The sequence below is a fragment of the Danio rerio genome, chromosome 10, assembly GCF_049306965.1.
Source record: "Danio rerio strain Tuebingen ecotype United States chromosome 10, GRCz12tu, whole genome shotgun sequence".
Lineage (NCBI taxonomy): Eukaryota > Metazoa > Chordata > Actinopteri > Cypriniformes > Danionidae > Danio > Danio rerio.
In genome coordinates, this window is record NC_133185.1 from 15,376,512 (window position 1) to 15,401,735 (window position 25,224).

The following is a 25,224-nucleotide window of genomic DNA, read 5'->3' on the forward strand; positions in this document are numbered from 1 at the left end:
TCACGAGTGTCATTTGTGCCTGCTTTTCTTTTGTAAATCCAACAGAGGCCACTGTCAACTGGCTGACTGACAGATGGACTTACCCTCCTTCCCTAAACCTAACCAATAGTGTTTTTAAAAGCACCGACTGACCCGCCCACAAACTTCCCTAAACCCAACCGATAGTGTTTTCAAAAGCAATCCAGAAAAAGAAGCCCTTGCGGCAGCCTGATTTTTACCACAGCCAAGATTTAAACCTTATTATCTTAATTATCTTGTTTTTTTTGGCTTTTGGTTTTGTCTTACCTGCTTTCTGGAACCATTCTAAACCAGAGTCAAACTTCGTTGTCACAGTCAACTCTGCGTCACAATTCTGCCAACGTATGCAGTGAGCCACTGTACAAACTGGTAACAGCAGAAAAGTTGTTCACACAAAGGTAAGCAGTCAGCTGGTTAAGCGCGGAAAGAAACAGCGCATCCGTTTTAAAGACTAAATTAAACTAATTCGCAATCTCCAGAAATGTATTGGGCTTCATTTTCAGAATGAGTCTATGTTGTTTTTATACGTTTTTGTTGTGTTTTTATTTTCTTGAAATATTTAGTTTGCTTTTCAGTTTAGTCATTGTGTGTTGTTAAACACATGAAGAGTTTAGATGCAAAAACTTCTAAAAGCCATTTGATATTATTTCTATAATTAGCATTTTGCTCTGACTCTTGTGTGTAGGCTCAGTAATTTTACTTTTATAGTGATGAATAAGTTCTTTTCATTGCCTTTCAAGTGAAATAACTGAACATAAACATAGGAGGCTGATAAAAAAATGCTCATTTAAGGTAAACATTTCCAACGTTTTTACATCTGAACTCCTCACATACAATTTTATTTATATAATTTGTATTTAGTTTATTAGCAATATTATTTAAATTCCAGACAAACTAAATCACATTAAGACACAATTTTATGGCAGCCAGCTAAAGTAAACTTGGAAAGAATATGTGTATGATGTAAATATTTTATGTTAATATTTTATTTAATATTCATGTCTTATATTATATATGAATATGCATAAACAAAACAAAATACAAACTACTGTTTTAGATAATAATTTAACAACGCAAAAGTTTTTGACCATATGTAAAAAAAGTTGAATATATATATATATATATATATATATATATATATATATATATATATATATATATATATATATATATATATTTCCAATTTGCTTTCATTTGATTAAAACAAATACAAATTGCTGAGAATTTTACAAATCATTTGAATTTTTTTTATTAAATTCAATAAATTTATTAAAATAATGAAATAAACTATTACATTATATTTTTAAATCATAAAACAATTTTTTTCATAAAATAAATCACAATAAAAATGCAATAATAAACAAATAGTAATAATAATAATAATAATAGTAATAATAGTACTTGTAGTAGTAAAAATAATGAACCCACATATTCAATGCGTCCACACTATGAAATGTGCAAATCAGCAAATCCTAAGTCATAATTTCTAAACAATAAACAAGCAGCCCGAGTTCACCATGTGGTTATTGCTTGCACAACACAAGTTAGCTGTTCATGTTTCAAAAGCTGTGACTCACCTCTCTGGAGCCCTTCAGTCAGGCTGAAAAATGCCAGAAAAACTACCAGAGGAGTGTTTTTCGGGACCTTCATGTTCACCTTAAAGCCTTCTGCTTCAAATCAGCTTTAAAATCCATTGGTCAGCCTCGTATCAGAACTCTGAAATGAAGTCCAGCAGATGGTACAGTGTGTATGTCTGTGTGTGTGGATGTGTGTGTGCATGTGTAGAAAGGCCTTCGCAGTGTTCGTGCGGTCAGCTGAGATAGACAGGACCAGCTGCTGGATACACTTACAGGAATATGAGGGGGATGAGATACAGAAAGTGCCTTGAAAATACCAATAATACCATTTTTTATACAAGGGAACATGTTGTACTTTTGAAGTTTGTAGATTTTATGTGCAGCTGCTGAATTCAGAGCTTATGATTTGGCTTGAAAAAACATAGAAATAAAACCACAGTCTGTGTTAACCCTGTAAGGCTGAAAATTAGAATTTTCTGGAATTGAGATGTTTATTTCACCCTTTAGTTAAAAAATAAATAAATAAATAAAAGCCATATACATTTTTCTTCATATTTTTGTAAGATTTGATAAATCAGGCATTTGTTTAAGTTTTTGCTCACAACAAAGTTAATTTGAATTACAAAAAATATTTTGCTCTTAACATTTTGACAACAGAGAATATTTAAGACATTTTTTTCTCTTTCTTTTTACCTGTTATCTGCTTTACCTGTTGTATATCAAGTCATTTACAACAGGGTTTTAAACAAAGAAATTATCATGTTGATATCATAGTTCTTAGAAACGTGTGGATAAAATATGATAAGTGCGGTTAATATACTTAAATGTTCTTCTTGAGTCTGAATCTATCAGAAGTGTAACAGTTTGGTACGTAACTTGGTTTCAAACTCACAATATTACTGTATGTTCAGTATAGCAAAAGGGGGAAAAAAACATAAAAAGCTTCAGTTTTAGTTTATGAATGATAAACTATTGATGTTTATAATTTAAGTCACAGTCTAAGCCAGAAATCCTAAAGTACATTTCAGCTGTCTGAGTTTTGTCTCAGAACTGCAACTTGTTTGTTGTGCCCAATTCAATTTTCAAATTTATATACTTTCTAATAGGGGTGTGACGAGGCGCTTAATCCATGAGACAAGACTTGACATGAGATTGGGTTCACTAGAACGAGACAAGATTTTTACAAACTATTTTTATAACACATCTTCAATGATAAAAATATATGAATGGAAAGCAGTCTTTTATTCAACAACAACAACAACAACAACAATTACAAATTGCAAAACTATTTAACTATTTAATTTTTTTTAATTAAACTTGTAATTATTGTTATTTAACTTATATGTTAATGGATTCTGTGCAGTAAAGGACATACAAACACTGCAAAATATTTTGCTAAGAGCCTATGTGAATGGAAAATAGACATTTTATTTATAATTTAAAATATTAGGAAAATATTTGCTAATATATGAATGGAAAATAGATTTTTATTCAACTGAAAAAAATCATGAAATGCAAAACAATTTAGGTGTTTTTTTTTTTATTTTTTATGAAATTGTGATGGTTGGTATTTTATTTCTGTTTTAATGAATTCTGTACTGTTGGACATGCAAACACTGCAAAATGTTTAGCTAGAAACTCTACAGACTGGCTTCTCCCCTGTAGTTGCTACTCCCCTGTAATTTTTGTAGTATTTCATTTTTATTTTTTCAGCAACTTCAGTTTCATTCAGCAAGATTTTGTTCATGCCTCCGTGAGTCGTGACTCACTCTGTACGCAGGTTGCGTAAGGCCTCAACTCCGAACGGGGGCACCATCTATGGAGTTAGATTCATTAGGGACCGAGCACCGAACGGTGCAAGGCCCTATTGGAATTGCTCCGTTTATTAGGGACCGAGCACCGAACGGTGCAAGGCCCTATTGGAATTGCTCCGTTTATTATTATTATTATTCTTCTCTCCAATGAATCGCGATTTTGAGGGGCTAAACAAGCCCGAAAACTCACGCAACTTTGCACACGCCTCAGAAGTGGCGAAAATTTACGTTTTTTATGGTCTTCGGAAGTGGGCGTGGCAAAATGACTCGACAGCGCCACCTAGAAAATTTAAACGGACAAGCCCCCGATCCACGAATAACGCACATGCACGAAAATTGGCACACACCTCAAACATGCCAAACCATACAAAAAAGTCTCTTGGAGCCATATCTCAAACCCAACAGGAAGTTGGATATTTTTGACTTCCTGCGACGAAAAAGTGGCGTTTTTGCCATTTCCAGGCGTTGTATTTTAACGAACTCCTCCTAGGGATTTTATCCGATCGACACCAAAATTGGGTTTTGTCATCTAAAGGCCTTGGCGATGTTAAATTGCGAAGCTTTAGAGTTTTCGTCGATGGGCGTGTCTGTGGCGGCCTCGCAAACTTTGACGATTCGCCACAAAACAGGAAGTCGTTATAACTCAGGCATGCATTATCAGATCTGCCTCAAAATTCACACGTTTGATAAGAGTCCTGACCTGAACACATTTACATGCCGATATCCAGATACAGTTATAGCGCCACCTGCTGGCCACAGGAAATGACATGTTTTACATCGTAACAAACTCCTCCCACAATTTTTTTTGTATCAGCACCAAATTTGGGTTGTGTTATCTGAAAGCCCTAGCGATGATATATTGTGAAGATCTAGAGTTTTCGGAGAGGGGCGTGTCCGTGGCGGCAAGACAAACCTCAACGCTTCGCCATGGAACAGGAAGTCCTTATAACTCAAGCACACAATGTCCGATCTGCCTGAAACTTCACATGGTGGATAAAAGTCCTCTCCTGAACACATCCTCATAACAATAATGAAGTGGGCGTGGCAAAATGACTCGACAGCGCCACCTATAAAAATTAAACGGACGAGCCCCTGATCTACGAATCACGCACATGCACAAAAATTGGCACACACCTTAAACATGCCAAAACATACGAAAAAGTCTCTTGGAGCCATAACTCAAACCCAACAGGAAGTCGGATATTTTTAACTTCCTGCGGCAAATAAGTGGCATTTTTGCCATTTCCAGGCGTTGTATCTTAACGAACTCCTCCAAGGGATTTTATGCTATCGACACCAAAATTGGGTTTTGTCATCTAAAGGCCTTGGCGATGTTAAATTGCGAAGCTTTAGAGGTTTTGTCGATGGGCGTGTCCGTGGCGGCCTCACGAACTTTAACGATTCGCCACAAAACCGGAAGTCATTATAACTCAGGCATGCAATATCCGATCTGCCTCAAAATTCAAATGTTTAATAAGAGTCCAGACCAGAACAAGTTTACATGCCGATATCCAGATACAGTTATAGCGCCACCTGCTGACCACTGAAAATGTCATGATTTACAAAGTAATAAACTCATCCCACAAATGTTTTCATATCAGCACCAAATTTGGTTGGTTGTGTATCTGAAAGCTCAAGCGATGATATATTGTGAAGATCTAGAGTTTTTGCAGAGGGGCGTGTATGTGGTGGCATGACAAACCTCAACGCTTCGCCATGAAAAAGGAAGTCCTTATAACTCAACCACACAATGTCCGATCTGCCTGAAACTTCACATGGTTGATAAAAGTCTTCTCCTGAAGACATCTACATGACAATACTGTCACAGTCATAGCGCCACCTGCTGACAGGAGGAAGTTTGGCATAAATCTGAGGATTTCTCAGGTTTTTTATATATATCGGCTTAAATTGTTATTGTTCACTGTTCTCTGTCATCCTGAGGCCACCGGGCGGCGGTGAGCCCGGGTGCGAGGTCCCTATCATCGCTGCTTGCAGCTTTAATTATTATTATTATTCTTCTCTCCAATGAATCGCGATTTTGAGGGGCTAAACATGCCCGAAAACTCACGCAACTTTGCACACACCTCAGAAGTGGCGAAAATTTACGTTTTTTATGGTCTTCGGAAGTGGGCGTGGCAAAATGACTCGACAGCGCCACCTAGAAAAATTAAACGGACAAGCCCCCGATCCACGAATCACGCACATGCACGAAAATTGGCCCACACCTCAAACATGCCAAAACATACAAAAAAGTCTCTTGGAGCCATATCTCAAACCCAACAGGAAGTTGGATATTTTTGACTTCCTGCGACGAAAAAGTGGCATTTTTGCCATTTCCAGGCGTTGTATTTTAACGAACTTCTCCTAGGGATTTTATCCGATCGATACCAAAATTGGGTTTTGTCATCTAAAGGCTTTGGCGATGTTAAATTGCGAAGCTTTAGAGTTTTCGTCGATGGGCGTGTCCGTGGCGGCCTCGCAAACTTTGACGATTCGCCACAAAACAGGAAGTCGTTATAACTCAGGCATGCATTATCCGATCTGCCTCAAAATTCACACGTTTGATAAAAGCCCTGACCTGAAAACGTTTACATGCCGATATCCAGATACAGTTATAGCGCCACCTGCTGGCCACAGGAAATGACATGTTTTACATCATAACAAACTCCTCCCACAAATTTTTTCGTATCAGCACCAAATTTGGGTTGTTTTATCTGAAAGCCCTAGCGATGATATATTGTGAAGATCTAGAGTTTTCGCAGAGGGGCGTGTCCGTGGCGGCATGACAAACCTCAAAGCTTCGCCATGGAACGGGAAGTCCTTATAACTCAAGCACACAATGTCAGCTCTGCCTGAAACTTCACATGGTTGATAAACGTCATCTCTTGAACACATCCTCATAACAATAATGAAGTGGGCATGGCAAAATGACTCGACAGCGCCACCTATAAAAATTAAACGGACGAGCCCCTGATCTACGAATCATGCACATGCACGAAAATTGGCACACACCTTAAACATGCCAAAACATACGAAAAAGTCTCTTGGAGCCATAACTCAAACCCAACAGGAAGTCGGATATTTTTAACTTCCTGCGGCAAATAAGTGGCATTTTTGCCATTTCCAGGCTTTGTATCTTAACAAACTCCTCCTAGGGATTTTATGCTATCGACACCAAAATTGGGTTTTGTCATCTAAAGGCCTTGGCGCTGTTAAATTGCGAAGCTTTAGAGGTTTTGTCGATGGGCGTGTCCGTGGCGGCCTCGCAAACTTTAACGATTCGCCACAAAACCGGAAGTCATTATAACTCAGGCATGCATTATCCGATCTGCCTCAAAATTCACGTTTAATATAAGTCCAGACCAGAACAAGTTTACATGCCGATATCCAGATACAGTTACAGCGCCACCTGCTGGCTACAGAAAATGTCATGATTTACAAAGTAATAAACTCATCCCACAAATGTTTTCATATCAGCACCAAATTTGGTTGGTTGTGTATCTGAAAGCTCAAGCGATGATATAATGTGAAGATCTAGAGTTTTCGCAGAGGGGCGTGTATGTGGTGGCATGACAAACCTCAACGCTTCGCCATGAAACAGGAAGTCCTTATAACTTAACCACACAATGTTCAATCAGCCTGAAACTTCACATGGTTGATTAAATTTATCTCCTGAACAAATCTACATTGCAATATTGAGTCACAGTCCTAGCGCCACCTACTGACAGAAGGAAGTTTGGCATAAATCTGTGATTTTCTCAAGTTTTTTATATATATCAGCTTAAGATATTATTGTTCACTGATTTCTGTCATCCTGAGGCCAACGGGCGGCGGTGAGCCCGGGTGCGAGGTCCCTATCATCGCTGCTTGCAGCTTTAATTGCTTTTTTTTTTTATTGCCAAGCTCGACCTTCGAACGCAAACCGCAGAAACTGACGGTGGCGAGGAAGAATGGAGACATGGAAATAAGCGTCCTTCAGGTCTATTGCTGCAAACCAATCCCGAGGTCGAACGCACCGGAGGATGTGCTTTTGCGTGAGAATTCTGAACGGTAGCTTGTGCAGACAGCGGTTCAAAACAAGCAGATCTAGGTTTGGCTGTGACCCACCACTCTTTTTGGGCATGATGAAGTACGGGCTGTCACATTCGGGGAAGTGTAAAAGTGCACTTTCATTGATGTTTTCATGGCAGTAAAAAAAGTGCATTTAGAAATGGGGCCTGCCCCTCCAGCAGGGAAAGAGTAAATTTCCTCTTTTCTGGACGACTTGTCTCAGGTACGCTTTGAGGTCCATTACCGGACTTAACAGCACATTGGGCAGGGGGGGCTGCCTGCTTTCAAGGTGCTCGACACGCCTGCTTCGCCGGAGGCGCGTGTGGGGGCGGGGCAGCTCTCATAGACAGGCGCCTTCGGCGAGGAGCAGCAGATATGGATGGCTCGGCGGGCGGAGTGGGCTTTCGGTCACACCGATAGATGATATTATCCATCGCATCTGACTGCTCTCTCACTGCCTTGAATTCCTGGGTGAATTCACCGACGGTGTCGCCAAACAGGCCAGCCTGGGATATGGGGGAGTCATAAGAAAGCAGACTTTGTCAACTTCGCATATATCAGCCAGGTTTAGCCAGAGGAGGCGCTCCTGGACCGGTGGTCCGAAGAGCATAGTTGGTTGCGGTGCGGAGCTCGCGAAGCAAACTTGGGTTGGACCCACCCTTGTGCATCCGGGCCATCGCCTGCGCATTATAGCTCTGGTAGGTGGCCATAGCGTGCAAGGCAGAAGCAGCCTGGCCGCTCCACTGTCAAGAGTGGTGAGGGCGGAGGAACACGTAGCACAGGGAGAGAAAGGTGCCCTCCAAGACTGCGTGAGCCTACTGTGCACTTCCGGGAAGAAGGGGACAAGATGCTTTGAAGGCTTAGCCCTCCGGTCCTCTACGAAGCACCCATTTAGGCGGTCCGGCCATGGAGCTGGGGGATAAACCATCTCCAACCCCACGGCCGAAGCAGCCAGGGAAAGCATAGCTAAAATGTCCGTTTCAGGATCCGTTTTGACAGCGCTCACCTGCCCGAGGGGGGCGAGCGGGCCTGGATTCTCGTAGGACAATGAAAGCTCACCCACCGATTCAGCAGTGGACGTCTGGTCCCCGGTGTCATCGAACGTAAGGACTACCATCTGGTTAGACGGATCGCTTCCTCCACTCGAAGCTTGGATGGAGCGCTTGGAGGAGCGGGAGGTCCGCGGGCCTGGAGGCAACGGTTAATCTCCCATTGGAACCCTCAGATCTGCCCGAGTGCCCACTGCAGTGCAGGGGACAGCTGAGGCGGTTCACCCTTTTTGCAAAGGCTAGCCACGATCTTAACTGCGCAACAGTCATGGCATCGCAATGACAACATGATCTGCCTGCGAGCACCGCATTAACATGCTGGACCCCCAGACATGCAACGCAGTGCTCGTGCCCATCATCCGGAAACAGGAAACCACCGCATTTAGAAACACACGGTCGGAGCGCCATCCTGAAAAGGACGAGCTGCACGACTGTGTTCCTCTTTTTGTGAAGTTTGCAACTTTATACGCACCTCTCTGGAGGACCGGACCCAAAGAACGCCAGGCAAGGGAGAATCCCAGCTCGACCGTCTGCCGTTGCGTGTACACACTATGGACCGGGAGACTGCTCTGGTTCACTCAAATCGCTGGATCACAGCAGGAGGAACCCTCATCGACTCTCTCAGAAGGCTGTAATAGTCTCTGAAGCAAAAAGGATAGCATCTCCTTGCTTTCCCTGTGCTTATATGCGGAGTTGATTGCAATAAGCCTCACGTGCTCAAGCTTACGCTGCCAACTCATTTGGCATTTCATTGGCCTGTTATATACTCTTTCAGACGGTTGGCTTTTTGAAACGAAATCCCCATACGTGGATATAACATCCAATATAATTCATGAGCCAAGGAAGTTCAAATGACTGCACCCGCTTGTACGCGTCTAATAAGGTCAATATATCTGCTACACGGCTGCTGCTGCTTTAATTATTATAGCAGAGCAAGTACCCAAACCTGCCATTGCCAGTACACAGACATGCCATCTGAGAATATAACACGCTGCTGCTGCAAACAATATGTTAACCTTGTAGCAAATCTAAACACAAGTGGAGCTGGGGTGGAGGAGGGACGCAGTAGCAGATTAGGTGACCTATCAGCATACGCACGCAGAGTTTTATACCAAAAAAATTCGCTAAAATAAGTTAAAGTAACATAAAAACATTTGTTGTCAAGAACTTTTGTCATTTTTTTCAGTGCTTTTTTCCCCTTTAAAACAAGTTGTATTTTGCATTCATATATATATATGAATAAATATATCGCCGTTAATCTATTCTCAAAGTTGGGTTGGGAGCTGGGTCTATACTACGCAAGATATGAAGACTTTCACCTTTAACCCATGAACATTTTATTCATGCACCAACGACAAACTGGGGTATTAAAGGGGTGGTCCACTACGATCTCATATTTTAAACTTTAGTTGATGTGTAATGTAGCTGTGTGAACATAAACAACATCTCGGAATGTAAAAAGTTCTAAGTTCAATGCAAAGGGAGACCTTGGTATTTACAGAGTTAGCTTAGCAAAGCCTACAATGAACGAATTTTGGGGACTACAAAAAAATACTTCCGCCCCCTGTGACATCACAAGTTCGTTTACTGCGCATCCCACACTGCGCATGCCGGTAAGGGCCGTGGCCAGAGGTGCTGCAACTTTATAGCAGAGATGAAGCTAAAAATGCGTCTAAATACGGCTGTTTCCACAGAGCTTCGTCTGTTTCTGTATTTGGGCTTCCAAAAGACACAACACAAAGACAGAAGTGCCTTTAGTTCAATATTAATTATCTTCCAGAGAATTATAAAATAATCAGCAAGCATGATTTGACAAAACAGCTCCAGAATCTCTCCCAGTTCATTGCTGGATTCGGCTAAAATCTCCTCAAAGCAGAAGTTGTGATCTACAAGTAAGTGTTTTTATTTGTTAAAATCGATCATGACATGTACAGTGTCTAGCGTTAACAGTATGCTGTAGCAATGATGTAAACAATGCGAAATGCTGCTTTGGGCAAACGATTTAGCTACAAACTCACATTTATCAGCCAAACTCCTGTAAACACACACACACTCCACCAGCACGGTGTCTTATGTGTGTGTGCGCACGGGACTGCACTGATTGTCTTCAGGCAGCTTTTTCATGCGTTCCACATCTCAGATAATGAAGTCACAAAAGATATGTGGATGATTCATATTACTTACACCTGCATATTCCCGATACTCGTGAAAGACGTCATAACGCATAGAGTTAAAAAAAAATACAGATTAGCTTACCTGACTCGTGGTCGCAGCAGAATAATAAATCAAGGCTCAACAGTTAGCATCTCACATCTCGTGCTTTATTCTTCTGTCACGATATATTACAGAAAATAACTTAATCCAAGCATCAGAGAAAAAGAAAGTCCCGCGCACTTGGGCTTGTTATAGAAAGTTCACACATTCACACACACATAGACGCACACACAGATGCTGTTAAAGGAGCCACACCCCATTTTCACTCGTTAGTTACAGACACTTGTCAAATTTCATTTTAGAGAGCGGGCTTTTACGGGCGTGACGTGGAGCCGATCCGCCAATAGCAGCACATTATGACGATGAACAATCAGAGTCACTTAAGGGCGGGACTTTTAGAGGAACTAGGAAATATGTCGTTTTCATGTTAGCTGAGTAGCTGTGTATAATCAAAGTGAGATATATGAAAAAGTTACGCGATTTCCTTCAAGTGAAACATAAGCACACATTGCTTTGCATCTTATAAACACAACCAAGCCTTAAAATTACATTATGGACCACCCCTTTAAGTAAGGAGTAAGGACTGGGGAGAGTGTTATGGAATTGAATTACTCCATAAAGTTAACCTCCACTCCACAGCTGCCCTGTCCTGACCTATTCATGCATCTCTAAGGACCGAGCTGTCCCGGGAGAAGCTTGCTAATATACAGAATTGGACTCAAGGCCTTCTGGGCGTTCAAAGCATTTGCAGACCTGGACAGATTTGTCCAGCCCATCACCCCCTTGTGCTGCAAAAGGGATTCATTCTCCCTATGAGCTATCAACCAAGGCTGAACCTGGACGGGGGCGTCCCGCGAGTCACTTTTAACACTCAAGGCAGGGATAGTTTGTCCCAATTGGAACGTAGCCAAGGCAGAACCTGGACGAGGGCATCCCACGTGACACTTTTAACACACAAGTTAGGGCTAATCTGTCCCAATCGGAACGTAGCCAAGGCAGGACCTGGACGCAGCAGGCATACAGCGTTGAACTAAGAAGACAGGGCTCATTTTTGTCCCCACTGAATTTACTTTTACCACACAGATAATAAATAAAAGGAATAATGAAGACACTGAACACCATTTGACCGTTAAGTTGTACAATATTTATTCAGGACGATTCAGAGTCTTCTGTTTGTTCGAGCGGGCGAGCGCCCTGGCTTTTCCCCCTGGCAGGGCGCCATGGCAGCGTCCTCCTGCTGGTTCCCTCCTGGAAAAGAGACACATAAAGGGCAGTTAGCCAATGCCACACGTTCTGCTGTCCACGCCAAAGAGAATGTGATTTTTACCAGGGGAGAGACGGAAGTCTCTGTCCTCTTGCGCCCTTTCCGCGGGGGGCTTTCAGTGCCCGCTGCCTCCCCATCCTCCTCCTCCTCCTCCTCCTCCTCCACCAGGGCCCTTTCAAAGAGTCTGCGGCGCTCGCGTGCTTGGAGAGGTCCGAGGTGAAGTGCGTAGAACTTATCTGAGGTTGAAGTGTCATGGCACATGAATTGCGCCACCTTGCGGCGATCCTCTGAAGAGTGTGCATTCTTTGCCTGCGTCGGAGAGAGACAGAAGCTTGATTAGGATAGAAGCCGCCGCTGGTAGTTACAGGGGCGTCACAATGCCTACTCACATGAGTCGCGATCGCAGTGCGTACGTCAGTAAAGGTGGGTTTGCCTGGAAGGCCCATACTGAGCCAAGCAGACTGAAAGTACTTGTTCAGGGTCCGACAAGGACTGGCTCTGGAAGTGAAAAAGAAATAGGTAGCCTGGCTCCCTCCGGGGAGACCAGCCCGTAGCGCCAAAAACCTGCGGAACCAGCTGTATTCCTCCCTGTTTAGGGACAGCTGAGCCGCCCCAAAGGCTCTGTTTGTTTTGTGAGTGGTAATCTGCCATCAGAGAACAAGCAGTGAGTGAGTGAGTGAGTGAGAGAGCATGCTACTGGTGACCCCCACCTTACTTGCGCCATACTCACGTTAATGACATAAGCAGACTCGTCGGGGCTTCTGGAGGCCTCTTCAACCTCCTGGATTGTGAGATTCTGGAAGACTCCACAGCGGTGCCCAGAGATGGAGGTTAGGTAGCCAGTCAGAAAGCCATAGAAGCGCCACTGTTGCCTAGTGCTTGGGTTGGATTCGAGGCTATCTGGTGAAGGACATTAGACAGATTAGACCACCGACGGTTCTATTTCCTTTCTGGGTCACCAACAGCTCTTGGCTGCTGGTGACTTGTTCTCTGGGGCGCCAGCAGCTCAAACAACAGCTGCTGGTGGCCCGGAGAGGAATTGTGCGTTTCTTCTTCAGGGGCACCAGCAGTTCTGCTGGTGCCCCTGAAGAAGAAACGCACAATTCCTCTCCGGGCCACCAGCAGCTGTTGGTTCATCCAGCCACGTCGGTCTGCCCCCCTTCCCCCCCGAATGAGTCCCATTCGCGGGGGAGAGGGGCAGACAGACGTGGCTGGATGAACCAAGGGCTGTTGGTGCCCCGGAAGAACGAACAGGGGGAATCGCTGGAACGGCGGAAGGGCTTGCTTACCTAGCAGGGCGGGAATTTTCCTCCCAGCGGTCCGGTGACAGCGCACCAGGCTGGCCTTGGGGATCAGTCGGCTTTCCTTCGCCTGCTTGGTCCTTACCTCGTGCACGACGACACGCCGGCGTATGCCGCGGATGAGGGCTCTGACCTCCCTTCGAATCAGAACCAGAGCCGTGCTGGAGAGCTGACAGGCGGCCGGCGGCGTCTCCGAGAGGTAGTCTAGGAACTGAGCCACGTTCTTCAGGTAGTGCTGCCTGGTGGGCTCGGCCATGCACGTCTGACCTAGCCGGGCGGCCCACGCTCGGATTCGGGCTGGTTGGTTGAGGAAGAGGAAGTCCCCTGGCTCCGCGGTGCCCCTGGCCATGTAACCAAGGAAGGCTTTGATTCTCCCCAGCTTCGAAGTGACGTTGTTCCGCAGGCGGGGGGTGGGCTCGCTGCCCAGTTGGTACCCTTCGAACTCCCCCAAGAGAAGGTCTGTGGAACGAGCACAACCAAGAGTCAACTTCCCCGAAGCCACACACCCAGCAGAGCGACAGTGACGTGCCTGAAATATACTCAACTCAGCGCGGGGACGTGGTCCGGGAACGGGTAGACAGTGGGCTCCAAAGCCTCCGGAGGCTCGGGGGGCGTCGGACATCCGGCCGCCCCTCGCCCGGGAGGCGGTGGTGCAGGAGGCGACCTGGTTCTCCTGGCCCTCTTCCTCCTCCTTCTCCCCCCTTCTCCCTTCCTTAGCTCCCGGTAGAGGCGTGTGATTTGGAGCAGGGTGGACCGCATCTTGGTAACCTGTTTCCCCAGGTCCGTGAGCTGAGCCTGTATGCGCTCGGTGGCGCGCCTGCAGCCGCGGTCGGCGCACGGGCGGCCGGCCTCTGGGTCCTCCGAGTCCCGCTCCCCCTCGGAGGACGATGCTAGCTGGGACACGACAGGGATTGCAGGCTGGGTGGACCGCAGCCACTGCAACTCCCGAGCTACTTTCCGGCGTTTCGCCCTACCCATAGCCTCTTTCCTTCCCGAGGTCGAGAGCTCCGCGTGCTGCCTCAAGTGCCTGTCTAGGCGGGCTGGCGTCCGGCGACATCCCGGGACCGGGCACGGTCGCTTTCGCGTGTCCACGCGGCCGGCGGCCAGCGCGAGAAGCAGCCGCTTCTCGTCCGAGTTGGCCACCTTGTGAACGGCCGTCAGGTGAGGCGCAAGCCGGCTGTAGACGTTGAAGCATAGGGCACATTCAGCCATGACCGTGCTAGAGCCAATGCAGAGGGGGAAAGGGGCCCGCACGCCACGTGCGGCGGTTAATAAGCGGCCGGAGGCGGCGTCCACTTCCGCGTCATGACGTTGGTGGACCCGTATTTCTTAAAGGGGAAGGACACCCCCCCGCACCAGGAGGTGTAAGCCGATGCCCTACGGAGATCCATTCGGTTCAAGCCTTCTTGTGTTACGACTTCTCAAGTAGGGGGGAGAGGGGTGTACACCTCACTCCCTTCCCCCCTTTTCAAAGGAACCAGAGGGGGTGTCCCGTTAAACAATGCACCCCACCGCCCCTTCATCGTTGCCCCGGTCAGCGGTTCGACACCTCTGTCTCTTGTCACGACTCGAGTTGGGGAAGGGGTGTCCCACCTCACTCCCTATCCCCCCTTCATTTTGCTGTTCTGGCCAGCGGGAGCTTTTCCACAGCCATTCACGTTCACTTTTTCCACCCCAAAACGGGGATTGTTTGAGCCCCATTGGGGGGGGGGACAGCTCCACACGCGCCAGCCGCGGGAGCTTTTGTGACCTGCTACAACCAACATGGGATACGCACCAACCATCGAAAGGGGGGTCCAGACAGCCCGTAACCCCGACACCACTGACCCTGGCACGTTTCACCTCGCCGGAGTCCACTAGCTTCCCCTCCCAACCAACCACCCTCACTCCCCCCGGGAGCAGGGTAGGCGGGGTGGGGGTCAGCCGGGAGCCAGCAAGGATAAACCCAGGGGGTGGGCGGCGTTGCGGGCGGACGGACGGGATGCAGACGCACACACTCGGGCGGGGGTAGAATCGAAGCCCACACCAGGTCGTTCCCTACGCTGCCCCTGGGGCCTCGATTCACCACGCCGGGTGACTCGACCGAACCCACCGAACATCCCCCAGCCCTCGCAGGGCGAGGGGCGTGGGGCGGGGGCACGGGCCGAGTATCGGCGCGGGGGAAACGGAGTCCAGGGGGGCGGGCTGGCGGGCAGGCTGAGCAGCAGACAAGCTCTGGGTCATTTAGCCAGACGGGCCATCTGGGTCCTTTACCCACAGATCGGGGCGGGAAGGGGGGGGCGCTGTGTGCGGAGGGACACCCCCACGCCTCCCTGATAGAGCGCCCAGGACGGGGAGGATCTGCCACACCCATAGAGGCCGACCCCATTGGTGCTTTGGGGGGCCTGGGTGGGGGCCTAGCCCCTGGGGCGCCACACTAGCTCCTATCGATCAGTCACCGTGGGGTCTGGCGACTGGACTGTCAGAGACTAAGTCCATATTTCTTCGCCTTCCCCGAAAACCTGATGGCAGGTCAGAGATTGTGGGTGTCCGGCAAAAACCTCCAGGCGCGGGACGTCCCGACAAGCAGGCCGGGAAGGGTGGTCTCCCGTCGGGCATGGTTTGGTGGGCTCGGGCCTGGGTCTAACCAACGCCCCGGTGAGCGCCAGGCATAACGTATTCCTGTTGGACCTTTGGCGCTAGATGCGTAAAGATGTGCCGCTGGTGAACCATTGATGGAGCCGCTGGTGAACCATTGATGGGGCCTCTGAGATCCAGCGGTGGGGGGGCCTGTGCCCTGCGCGCTCTGCCCGAGGTACACACACCCTTCTTGGGGAGCGAGCCCAGCCCCTCTCCCTGGCCTGGGGCCTCTGAGATCCAGCGGTGGGGGGGCCTGTGCCCTGCGCGCTCTGCCCGAGGCACACACACCCTTCTTGGGGAGCGAGCCCAGCCCCTCTCCCTGGCCTGGGGCCTCTGAGATCCAGCGGTGGGGGGGGCCTGTGCCCTGCGCGCTCTGCCCGAGGCACACACACCCTTCTTGGGGAGCGAGCCCAGCCCCTCTCCCTGGCCTGGGGCCTCTGAGATCCAGCGGTGGGGGGGGCCTGTGCCCTGCGCGCTCTGCCCGAGGCACACACACCCTTCTTTGGGAGCGAGCCCAGCCCCTCTCCCTGGCCTGGGGCCTCTGAGATCCAGCGGTGGGGGGGGCCTGTGCCCTGCGCGCTCTGCCCGAGGTACACACACCCTTCTTGGGGAGCGAGCCCAGCCCCTCTCCCTGGCCTGGGGCCTCTGAGATCCAGCGGTGGGGGGGCCTGTGCCCTGCGCGCTCTGCCCGAGGCACACACACCCTTCTTGGGGAGCGAGCCCAGCCCCTCTCCCTGGCCTGGGGCCTCTGAGATCCAGCGGTGGGGGGGGCCTGTGCCCTGCGCGCTCTGCCCGAGGTACACACACTCTCCGGCGGCAAGCGCTGGTTCCAAAGGACCCCCTAGATTTGCACCTAATCACCAGCCGTGCCCGGGCACCCCACTATTAAGCCCGGGGACACTAACTCCTCCAAACCGCATGGATCAGACAGACGTGCTGCTGGTGACCCAACTGGCCAAGACGTACCGCTGGTGGCCCAATCGGTCTTTGGGTTTGTGAATGGGTCACCACCGGCCCTGGGCTCGTGTATGGGGCACCAGCCGCACGTCGTTTTAGCCTCCGTCAGCGGTGGGGTCTTATGTTTGCTGCGGGAATATGAGCGCTGGGAGGCGGGTTAGCAGCTCAGCAATGGACCCCTAGCTCCCCCGGGTTCGAACGCATCTCCTGGGGCTTCTTTGATTGCCTTTGGGGCCTGGTTCGATCAACCGCGAAATCGGAAATTGCACTAAGTCCTTCATATGTGTCTGTTATCGAAAACTTGACGGCAGGTCAGCGAAACCCAGGGACGCGCTACCCCCCCCTCCAGGCGCGGGTCATGCCGGAAAGAGTGGTCTCTATCCGGGCATGGCTTGGTGGGCTTTCCCCTGGGTCTAACCGACGCCCCCGGTGAGCGCACTAATGTTTCAGCTGATGCGTAAATTGGTACCGCTGGTGCACCATTGGCCTCCAGGGCTCCATGTCCCGCGCTCTTTGCCCAATACACCCTCACTTATCCCGGGGAACCACTGATCGCCAAAGACCCCCCCCTCCTGGCTCTCTGACCCCCTCGCTTACCGTTGGTGACCCAAATAGGCCTTTGCGCGCGCTGGCCTGCGGGGATATGAGCGCTGGGAGGCGGGTTGGCAGCTCAGCAATGGACCCCTAGCTCCCCCGGGTTCGAACGCATCTCCTGGGGCTTCTTTGATTGCCTTTGAGGCCTGGGTCTTTGGCTGAACCAGGGCAGTAACGCGCACCTAGCTCCCCCGGGTTCGAACGCATCTCCTGGGGTTTCTTTGATTGCCTTTGAGGCCTGGGTCTTTGGCTGAACCAGGGCAGTTACGCGCACCTAGCTCCCCCGGGTTCGAACGCATCTACTGGGGCTTCTTTGATTGCCTTTGAGGCCTGGGTCTTTGGCTGAACCAGGGCAGTAGGGCGCACCTAGCTCCCCCGGGTTCGAACGCATCTCCTGGGGCTTCTTTGATTGCCTTTGAGGCCTGGGTCTTTGGCTGAACCAGGGCAGTAGGGCGCACTCTCCCGGGTTCGAACGCATCTCCTGGGGCTTCTTTGATTGCCTTTGAGGCCTGGGTCTTTGGCTGAACCAGGGCAGTTACGCGCACCTAGCTCCCCCGGGTTCGAACGCATCTCCTGGGGCTTCTTTGATTGCCTTTGAGGCCTGGGTCTTTGGCTGAACCAGGGCAGTTACGCGCACCTAGCTCCCCCGGGTTCGAACGCATCTCCTGGGGCTTCTTTGATTGCCTTTGAGGCCTGGGTCTTTGGCTGAACCAGGGCAGTAACGCGCACCTAGCTCCCCCGGGTTCGAACGCATCTCCTGGGGTTTCTTTGATTGCCTTTGAGGCCTGGGTCTTTGGCTGAACCAGGGCAGTTACGCGCACCTAGCTCCCCCGGGTTCGAACGCATCTACTGGGGCTTCTTTGATTGCCTTTGAGGCCTGGGTCTTTGGCTGAACCAGGGCAGTAGGGCGCACCTAGCTCCCCCGGGTTCGAACGCATCTCCTGGGGCTTCTTTGATTGCCTTTGAGGCCTGGGTCTTTGGCTGAACCAGGGCAGTAACGCGCACCTAGCTCCCCCGGGTTCGAACGCATCGCCTGGGGTTTCTTTGATTGCCTTTGAGGCCTGGGTCTTTGGCTGAACCAGGGCAGTTACGCGCACCTAGCTCCCCCGGGTTTGAACGCATCTACTGGGGCTTCTTTGATTGCCTTTGAGGCCTGGGTCTTTGGCTGAACCAGGGCAGTAGGGCGCACCTAGCTCCCCCGGGTTCGAACGCATCTCCTGGGGCTTCTTTGATTGCCTTTGAGGCCTGGGTCTTTGGCTGAACCAGGGCAGTTACGCACACCTAGCTCCCCCGGGTTCGAACGCATCTCCTGGGGCTTCTTTGATTGCCTTTGGGGCCTGGGTCTTTGGCTGAACCAGGGCAGTTACGCGCACCTAGCTCCCCCGGGTTCGAACGCATTTCCTGGGGCTTCTTTGATTGCCTTTGAGGCCTGGGTCTTTGGCTGAACCAGGGCAGTTACGCGCACCTAGCTCCCCCGGGTTCGAACGCATCTACTGGGGCTTCTTTGAATGCCTCTGGGGCCTGGGTCTTTGGATGAACCAGGGCAGTTGCGCGCACCTAGCTCCCCCGGGTTCGAACGCATCTCCTGGGGCTTCTTTGAATGACTTTGGGGCCTGGTTCGATCAACCGCGAAATCGGAAATTGCACTAAGTCCTTCATATGTGTCTGTTATCGAAAACTTGACGGCAGGTCAGCGAAACCCAGGGACGCGCTACCCCCCCCCCTCCAGGCGCGGGTCATGCCGGAGAGAGTGGTCTCTATCCGGGCATGGCTTGGTGGGCTCTCCCCTGGGTCTAACCAACGCCCCCGGTGAGCTTATCCATAGCGTTTGCCAGCGGTCGTTCCAAAGACCCCCCCCGCTAGAGACCCACCATCCCCCAAATGAGTGTTAGTTGTTTCAAACAGCAAAAAAATAAAATCAATGCATTTCGTTTTCAAAATGAATTTTTTTTACTTTCTCATGCTAGTGATGCGCGGATGGCTGTTATATCTGGCGGATCAAGTATTCAAAATACGATATGATTAATTGTGGGTGAGTTGCAGGTGAATGTAGCAGGACAAGGCAGTGGACCAACGAAAAAGCAGAGAGTGGACTTTGCTGAATGGGAAGATGAGATGCCCAAAATAATGGATGAAGTGCAAGAGTTGCCTTCTGTTCAAAGTTTTAGTTAGAGGAGTCATCAGAAATCTGCTATCATTCTGGGGGAAACAAGATCATTAATTTTCATAACTGCAGTGCCTGGAAAATCTTGTTCATTCCTACAACAAGGGGTGCGAGCGAATGCTCATTCAGTGCAGCTGACTGCGTTTTGGTGGCAAGGCGGAATTGCCCGAATCCAGGAACAGTAGATACTGTTCTGTTTTTGCACAGTGCAAAGAAATGGTAAACATAACATAGCTTCCGTTTAGGCTGAAGTAGCACTTTTTTATCTTCTTCCTGTATCTGTAAAAGCTAAAATGTCTTATTTTTACTTTCTATATTTGAAAATAAGGAAAATGTCTTCATTTGAAAATGAAGACAAACTTTTGTTTGTATAAATAAATATTCATTTAAAACTTTTAAGGTTAAACATTATTTTATTATCAGAGATGCGCAGATTACAGCTCACTGAATCTGCTGTTATTCATGGTTACCTATCATCATGCCTAAAACGAAGAATTAAATTATTTTCGGGCATGGGTCGGATGCGAATACATATATCATATAAAACTAAATGGGTGGATGATTTGTATAAAGCAAAACGTCAGCGTTTTGCGATGTGTGTGTGTGTGTGTGTGTGTGTGTGTGTGTGTGTGTGTGTGTGTGCGTGTGTATATGTGTGTAAGTGTGTGTGGGGGGTCCTTTACTGACAGCCTTGTGTGTGGATCTTGTTGGAAAATATGGCGAAAAGTCTTTCATGACGGTGTTTACTGATCGCGGTGTTAACTTCAAGAATGACACTAATATATGCATACTCCACATCTTAATTCCATTTCTGTTTAGTTCAGTTATGACTTTAGGTGATCAAAAATTGCTGTTTAGAGCTTATGTAGGCCTACAGTTCAAAATGCATGTTTAACTGAATAAACAGTTGGTAAACACAAGTACATCTTATTCAGCATTATTTATTTTCATCACCAATTATGATAGTGGAACAGTTTTTCAAGCAGTTTGTGATGCATTTTAGAAACGATGACCCCCCTTCTCAAAGACTTATTATTTGGGTAGCACACACATTCTGAATGCATTCAGCAGAATTCAAATGAGCCATTTTTATTAATCTAGATAAAATCTGAGTTAAGGGTTGTCACAATTCTGATTTTATTTCTTGCAAATCCTTAACTAAACTAAGCTTAGAGAAAAATCCAGGCTTATTTTGGTAAATCAGGTTTATTAGTAGCGTATTCGGTTTAATAAATCAAGCTTACGATAGTTCAAACTCAGCTACTCTGGCAACTTATGCTGGGAAACTAGCCTGAACCGGGGCAGGTTAATTTTCAGGCTAAGTATTAGTTGCTGTTGTTGTTGTTGTTGGTTTTTTTTTTTTTTTTTTTTTTTTTTTTTAGTTTCTGTATATTTTTTTCTGTTTAATGAAGTTTTATTTAACATTTTCCCCCAACATAAGAATTTGGGTGTACACATTTTTGGACTGATCTTCAGTTTGTATTAGACTAGTTCCAAATTTTGCTTTGGTATGGAATAATAATGTACATGCTGAAATATATTATTGTAAAGCATCCTGTAAAAAAATTACATTGAAAAAAGACATATGTTAGGGGTGTAGCTATATATATAACTTTTTGTAGTAACCAGCAATTGGAAGTAAGTGCACATTATCACTCTATCTTGCATATACGCAATCACAATTCCAGTGTATTGTGACATATTTAATTTAACGTTAACAGGCTTAAATAATATTTCAAAATATAATGCTACATGTTACCTATTAGGATGATCTGCATTTTCCTGTCAATTCAATTCTGTTTAATTCACCTTTATTTGTATAGCTCTTTTACAATGTAGAATCCTGATAAGGGGAATAACACAAGTTAGGGTGTCTTTCTGAGCCCCGAGCCCTCTCCCCGGACAGCACACCAAATATGCATATTCTATGCAGTAAAATATCTGTGAGTGTAAACTCGTGAAACTGATACATAGTCAAAATTTCGAGGAAAAGGGTGACAACTGCAAAATCATTATTCTCAATTAAAGTTTATTACTGAAATATAAACTCACAAATTTGAAGAAGAAAAAAGTCTAAATTGTGGGGTTTATACTGTGGAAGAGACAAGCTTCCATGGTAAACTTTATAGCAACTTAATATATCATGTATGAACATATGAATAACTATTCTTAAGAAGAAGGCACAAGTTGGGCACATTTTTGTAATATTTTTATATTTCACTCAATGCCTTTTGTTATCTGTGAATCCTCTTAAACTGATGAATCATCCTGGAATTTTTGATCTAATGCTGAAAGCGTGACAGGAGTGATTCTGTGTGTATGTTGGACTGCACTCAGAAGCACACTCCAGCCACCCCTCCCCCCATTCATTGCAATAGCATGACAGGCACAGACTTTGCATTCAAGTGGTCTTTGTATGGAAGCACCCACCTGTTGCTTTGGTCTGTATGCACTCATTTATTTTAAGCAGTAGAGTGACATTTCCCAAAGTGACTGTTTATGCCACATCCGCTGCACTTTTGCCTTTTACGGTTAATTAAATTTCATTCTGACCAAACACAATGCAGAATAGTAAAAAAAAAAAAAAAACTGCCAATTATCACATCTCAAAGGTATTCTTGTTTTGACCGTTTTTATTTAGTTGAATGCAAAATTATTAGCCTTCCTGAAACAATAAAAATAGTTTGAGTTATTCAAAAGTGATAACAGACAGAGATAACAAGGACATTTTCACTTAAGGTTTGTTTTTTGTTTTTTTTGGACAAAGTATTACTTCTTTTAGTTTGGCTGAATTAAAAGTATTATATTAATATATGTATTTGTTTACTTATTTTCTAAGCTTAATGTGATTATTATTATTATATTATTATTACTATTATAAATTATTATATTTTATAATATTACACGTATTATTGTTATTATTATTATTATTATTATTATTATTATTATTATTATTATTATTATTATTATTATTTAGAATTTCCGTTAGAATTTCCAGTAACTTACTGGCAGCAGTTTGCCAGTGATTTACTAGGATTCACAGTGAATCAAACTCACAGCTAAAATACTGTTTTAATATTTACAGTACCATTTATCTTGCTTTATATGTATTTACAGTATTGTATATCCTGACTGTAAAAAATGCAGAAGCTTTACAGTAGTCTTCGCACATTTAATGTTTTCCATACAATACAGTAACTTGTAATTTATTGTTCATTTTTTGTGTGCATTCACTGTTTATTTATTGTAAAGCAGTCCAAATGCTAAATAACAATAAAATAATTCAACCATTCAATAAATACTTAGCTAAATTGCTCGGTAAATAATTTGAATATGCAACAACAACAGTGTCAATTATTTTAGAGTTCAATAGTAGAAATCAAAATGCAGATCGAACATTTAGTTCTCCTCACAAACCTGCTGTAACATTTACACAAGCTAAATTATACAGCATTTAAAAGTAGTTAGTGAAAAAAATCATAAGAACAATTTTAAATGTACAAATTCAAAACACAAGTAGACAGCTTGTCTAACAAACTTGCTTAGATAACGTAATTAAACTAATTATGCCTTTAAATTGCACTTTAGGCTGAATAATGTCTTGCTGAGTGGTGTTCTGTACTATCATGGCAAAGACAAATAAGCAAACAGAAGTTAGTTCTTAAAATTATTATGCTTAAAAATGTGTTGAAAAAATATCTCTCTGTTAAACAGCACTTTTATTAATATAAGATTTCATCGGACGGCTAAATTTGCCCTGAAATGTACATTGTGATGTAAGAGCGTACAAGTACATGCATCACTGAGCATATGTGTTTTATTTGGGAGGAAAAAAACATGTTGCTTATAAAAGAAAAAAAAAAAATGTAAAAGCTAGTCAACTAAATACACAGCTTCCTTCAGAATTTAATCTCACCATTGCATTTTATTACACTTTTTATTGTTCTCATAGTCTTTTCATTACTTTCTCATGAAATCTATTGTTTGGCATGGCTTTTGAGAGTTTAGGCACACTTCTTGTCTGTATTTATTAATGTTAATTAAGAACAGTTTGACAGTTCAACTTGAATGAATATCTTGAACAACTTTCTGGCAGACTTGAGTCGAGTTACAGTAGGAGAAAAGTGGAATAAGTATCAATTAGTATTCAAAAGTATCTTAATTTTGATGGGAAATCATGACCAAATGAGGACTGAGTCAGCATTTTGTTTTTAAATTTCATTATAAAACTTAGAACCACAAGTTCCACTGAGTATTTTAAGGGTATGGTTCAAATGTATGCTAAATTGAAAAAATCACTTCCCAAAAGGCATTTAAGAGTAAAAACAATCATTCATTCATTTATTTTCTTTTCGGCTTAGCCTCTTTATTAATCAATGGTCACAGCGGAATGAACCACCACTTATCCAGCACATGTTCTACGCAGCGGATGCTCTTCCAGCTGCAACCCATCACTGGGAAACACTCATACATCCTCATTTATACACATACACTATGGACAATTTAGTTAACCCAATTCACCTATACCGCATTTGTTTGGACTATGGAGAAAAAAGGAGCACCCAGTGGAAACCTATACAAACTCCACACAGAAACTTTAACTTTAACTTAAGACCCCTTTAGAATTAAGCATTTCCAAGGGTACAACTGATGGACACTACAGACCACCATGGTCCTTTGATCAGACAAGTTGACTGGTGTCGCACACTGTGTTCTGTTTAGAGGTGATCATCCCTATGCCATATAAGCTGTCTTTGAAGCTGTCACTACAGTGGGTATTTTTTTTATTTATTTATTTATTTATTCTTTTTTCTTATTGAGACATTGTGCTCTTCTAAATGGAATGCAGCATACTTTTTATAGCAATACATTAATGCATTCATAAAATGTAAGTTGTAATGATAACATTCCAAATTGCCACAATTAAAAAATATATTTTGCTGCTTATTAAGCTACCTATTAAAATTAACTTAATCATCACAATTCTTGAGTATTTTAGGGACAAAAGTTAACTTCATCAGTTTGTCTTGGGACAACATTGAAGGAATTGTGCGAAACCCTGAATTTTTTTACAGTGTGGTAAAACTGGATATTATTAGAACATTTTATACTGAATTAAAAGAGCTTAATTGGATGATGTTCTGGTTTAAAATTCAGCATATGGACTCATACTTTGATGACACAAAACAATCTCTCAATATGCTAAAACACTGCAAAAATATTAACTGCAATAATAAATCAAATGCTAAAATACATTTAATTGTTTGTTATATTTGTTTGCACATATTTGGTCAGTGGTTGGGTTTTTCCAAATATTTTTAACTTATGTCCGTTACAGTTTGAAAATGGTTTGAGCCAATTTAGCAGAAAATTGAAGAGAGCGTTTAAGAAGTAGATTTTCATTTGTATTTTTTTTTTAAATAGTGGAAATGTAATGGAAAAAAATTAACAAATCATGCTTCCAGTGGTTATACTATGATAGTTTCAAGCACCCACAAATAAAATGTTTGAACAGTTGGTGGCGCCAGATACAAGGAGTTAGATGCTCTATACGTAATTGCTATGGTTATTGTTTAAAATGGCCTTCTTACAGTATATGTGCA

The 25,224-nt window shown here is 45.4% G+C and overlaps 3 protein-coding genes across 5 annotated transcripts in view; 1 reads left to right on the plus strand and 2 right to left on the minus strand.

Annotated features, from left to right (window-relative positions):
* Positions 1-1,801, minus strand: part of musk (muscle, skeletal, receptor tyrosine kinase) — a 96,229-nt gene extending 94,428 nt beyond the window's left edge. For 2 of the 3 annotated variants that reach the window (NM_001004503.2, NM_199908.2), the window contains exon 1: positions 1,596-1,801. In NM_001004503.2, coding sequence (NP_001004503.1) covers positions 1,596-1,668 — 73 coding nt within the window. In that variant the 5' untranslated portion in view covers positions 1,669-1,801. The remainder of the gene's footprint in view (positions 1-1,595) is intronic. The other variant, XR_012385814.1, reaches the window with a different exon arrangement.
* rassf6 (Ras association domain family member 6) overlaps positions 1-25,224 on the plus strand; it is a 60,126-nt gene that overhangs the window by 1,457 nt on the left and 33,445 nt on the right. The gene's annotated exons all lie outside the window — the stretch shown is intronic.
* LOC137496567 (uncharacterized) lies at positions 11,844-15,720 on the minus strand. The gene is made up of 6 exons (XM_073914264.1): positions 13,833-15,720; positions 13,276-13,746; positions 12,717-12,886; positions 12,376-12,630; positions 12,050-12,295; positions 11,844-11,970 (listed from the first exon to the last, which is right to left on the minus strand). The coding sequence occupies exons 1-6, from the start codon at positions 14,497-14,499 to the stop codon at positions 11,872-11,874; spliced, it is 1,908 nt and encodes a 635-aa protein (XP_073770365.1). The 5' UTR covers positions 14,500-15,720; the 3' UTR covers positions 11,844-11,871.